This window comes from Choloepus didactylus, chromosome 2 (genome assembly GCF_015220235.1).
Source record: "Choloepus didactylus isolate mChoDid1 chromosome 2, mChoDid1.pri, whole genome shotgun sequence".
Taxonomy (NCBI): domain Eukaryota; kingdom Metazoa; phylum Chordata; class Mammalia; order Pilosa; family Megalonychidae; genus Choloepus; species Choloepus didactylus.
Genome location: NC_051308.1, coordinates 219,387,186 through 219,390,844, shown reverse-complemented (window position 1 = coordinate 219,390,844; position 3,659 = coordinate 219,387,186). Strand labels below are relative to the sequence as shown.

General features: G+C 42.1%; 1 protein-coding gene across 1 annotated transcript; it reads right to left on the bottom strand.

The window, feature by feature from the left end:
• Window positions 1-1,260: 1,260 nt before the first annotated feature.
• LUZP4 (leucine zipper protein 4) lies at window positions 1,261-1,970 on the bottom strand. The gene is given in 3 exon segments (XM_037810105.1): window positions 1,261-1,701; window positions 1,703-1,778; window positions 1,780-1,970. Coding segments are annotated over 3 exon segments (708 nt in total).
• Between the last annotated feature and the right edge of the window lie 1,689 nt (window positions 1,971-3,659).

The following is a 3,659-nucleotide window of genomic DNA, read 5'->3' as shown; positions in this document are numbered from 1 at the left end:
TGAGGCGAAATCTGCTGTCATCCTTGTTTCATTTTTTTTTTAATCTCTGCTTTTTAAATTTTTCTCTTTGCCACTGGTTTGAGAAGTTTGATTAAAATCTGCCTTCGTTATTTTCCTTCATCTTTCTTTTGCTGAGAGTTTTTTTAGCTTCTTGGATCTGTGAGTTTATAGTTTATTCATCATATTAGGAAATTGTTCAGCCATTTTTCTCTCTGTATTTCATTTTAGACAGTTTTTTTTACATTTAAATTTCATTTATTTAGTGTTTTTACAGAAAGTGACAGAACAGCTTAAAAATCTTATAAATTCATGTTCAAGGTAAACAGATTTCTAGAAAAATGTACTAGCTTGGTTATAAATTGAATTTTTTAATAATCAAATTATAGATTTCAATCTCTCTGACTGATTTGTGAGGCACAGAATATTTAGCCATAAAAGATACTTATCAATTACCTTGCTCTACTGATGAAATGGAGCCTACTGAGATTTATATGTGGGTTCTATAGCTCAAGAAACAAATTAAACCAAAGGAAAAAATTCTCCAATGTTGAAAATGCATGTAATTCTAAAAACATAGCTGTTTTCCTAAAATCTCTTCTTCTAAAACACCTTACTTCTTGCTCACCTCCCTATTGTTCTCTTACGCAAACAAAGCTAAACATTATTTTCCTTCACATGAACACTTAGTTTTGACAGATTCTTCACATGAAAGCTTACATAAGGAAAAAATACCTTAACAACAGCAGTAAAAAGTTAATACATATTGAAAGAATATAGATATGCATATGCTCTTGAATATAATCAACTATAATATCCTTGTTAATAGCAAATCTTTAAGGGAAGAACTGTTCATTTTTCAGCTGTTGAAGATCGGTTCTGGTGATTCTCTTGTTTTCAGTTTAGAGAATCTCTCATTGAGTGAAATCTTAGTCTGATTACCCATTGCTTGAAAACTGAAGTCAAGGTATATTCCTCTTGGCTGATGCAAAGAACTCTTGGTTGTTGTATACTTACTTGTTAGGAGTAAAGCTTTAACCCCATGTTTCATGTATCTTTCATATCTTCTAGTATTTTCATCAGAGGGGCGATCATTTTCTGGTGTTATTTTTCATTTCATGTTCATTTGATTATTTCTTTGTTGCATCTGTTTCTGGAAATATTCATCCTTTTCTTCATTGCAAAAGACCTGTCAAATTCAGACTCAATTTTGGGTGATGTTTTGAATCTTCCTACTGGTGGGTATATTTGATATCTCCAAGATTAGCCATGAGATCTCTTTGAACAGCCACAAGATCTCTCTGAGTGGCCATGAGATTTCTCTGTGTGGCTACGAGACCTCTCTGAGTGGTCAAAAGATCTCTCTGCTTGACCATGAGGTCTCTCTGATTTGAAATGATATCTCTCTGATTTGCCATGAGATCTCTCTGACTGACCATGAGATCTCTCTGATGGGCCTTGAGATCTTTCCGACTGACAATGAGATCTCCCTGAGTGGTATTGATTTTCTTCCAGTTGGCCTCGATTTCCTTCTGATTTGCCTTGATTTCCTTCTGATTGATGCTGGTTCCTCTCTGATTGGCCTTGATTCTTCTCTGATTGGGCCTTATATTCATCATTGTACTTCTCCTGCTTAATTAAAGATTGCTTCTTTAAAGGGCTCAGCCCAAACTTGAATCCAGAAAGATCTTGGCTTGGTTTTTTTATTGTGATTTCTTTCTTCATGGTTGTTTCCGAATCTCGAGTATCCTCTCTGCTGGCAAGTCCTATGAGCATTTGATGTTTCTTGAAACTGAGTTCCTTCTTTTATAGTTCTGTCTCCCATTCAGTGTTTCAGTGTCTTCAGTGTTTATGTTGTCTATCTTTTTAAGAAGTATAATATCATCTAAAGACATATCTAGGAAGTTCATCTTTTTCCCAGTTTTGGGGCCTGTCAGCGCCTTTCCAGAAAGTGTTAAGTTCGAAGATGCCATCTCCTCAGTGTAACCGCACCACACTCTGCATTTTAGATGGTTTTAATTGCTATGCCTCACGTTCACTAATTTTTTCCTCTCCAATATCTATTCTGTCATTAATTTCATAGAGGGGAATGCAGTGCCTAGTTGCATGGAGAAGCTAAGTAAACTTTTTTTAAAAAATCAAATAAATGACCCCAGAAACATCTCCTTCCCTAGGCCTTTCAACTGTTTCCCCTTTCCCAAGAGCTCCAAAGCAACTCATGGCCAAACCAGGACCATCAATCAAAGATTTACAAGGGAGGCTTGACAAAAAATCTGCTTTCCCCACAGCAGCAGAGGAGTCTGCTCATTCAACCCACAGGGGTGGACTGTGTTCCTGCCTGAAAACAGCATCCCAAGGAGATATTAGAAAAGGGCTCAGGGCTGTTGGACTGGGACTAGACTCTCCTGGGCTAGAGGATGCTGCAGTAGAAGGATAATCACATGAACTCTGAGCATGTCCCCTTCACAATGTCAGGACAGTGAACACAAGACAGGGGACTGGGCTTTGGAGCTAACCAGACCTACCCTGAAATCCTGGCCTGCCACTGACCAGCCACTAGATGTGGGCAGCTGATATTATTATTATCCACATTTTAAAGAGGAAATATAGGATGCTAAAGGTGATGCAATACACCCAGAAAGACCCACAATTTAGGAAGCATGGGATCTGGGCCTTTGTTCTGTGACTCCAGAGCCAGTGTTCTGCCTGCTGTATCCTGGGCTTTCAGGATGACAGGGCACTACCTGACATCTCCCAGCGGAGCCAGGCTGCCTGACCATATGCCATTCCAGATGAGTCCCATGATGCCTAGAAGGGCTGGGTGCTCTACAGAGAACACTAAGGGCAGGTCTCCCAGGAGAGGAGCTGGACACACAGTAGCCAGAATGTCATTACTCACATTCTCACTGAACATGTGCTTTGACAATTACATTTATATCCATTCATTCATCCAAATATACTCATTGATCCAAGAAATAGAGAAAAGGGTCATAGTCAGTCCCCACCTTGGAGAACCTCATCATCCCATAGAAGAGACAGACCTAGAAACAATAAGAAAAGAGCAGGCAGTTGTCCCTGTCCTTACTGTCCCTGTTTTACACTAAGGAAATGGAATCCCAGAGAAGTTAAGTGATTTTCCTGAGATCACACAGCTCAAGGTGGCAGAGCAGGGCTCAAATCCAAGCCTTTTACTGTTCAAGGCCCATGCTCTCCCTCCCACCCCATATAGTCCCATGGAGCACAACGGGAGAGGAGTTAGGCAAGAAAGAGGCCAGCGTGGGCTGGAAGCACCAGGGAAGGCTTCCTGGAGGAGGGGGAGCCCAGCTGGGCCCTGAAGGACAAAATGGAGCAGAAGACACAGGGAGAGAGGAGCAGCCCACAATGTGTTATCCCAGGTCTTTAGGCCTCTAGTCAAAGATTCTCCTTGAGGAGCTTCAAGGTCTCCCTCGGGCAGGTCCCCCAGGACCTCTCTCCAGAGCAGGTGGAGCTGTGTCCCCAGCACAGGGTGGAGGTGGCTCTCAGGTAGGGGGTGGTGGGCAGGGTGGGTCGGGGGCTCCTCAGAGCCCTCCACTCACTAGGTTTCAGGCCCAGGGGTGCCGAATGGGAGAGGGGACGGCAGATCCTCGGCGGGCTGCTGTGGGGGACGATGGCCTCACAAGCGA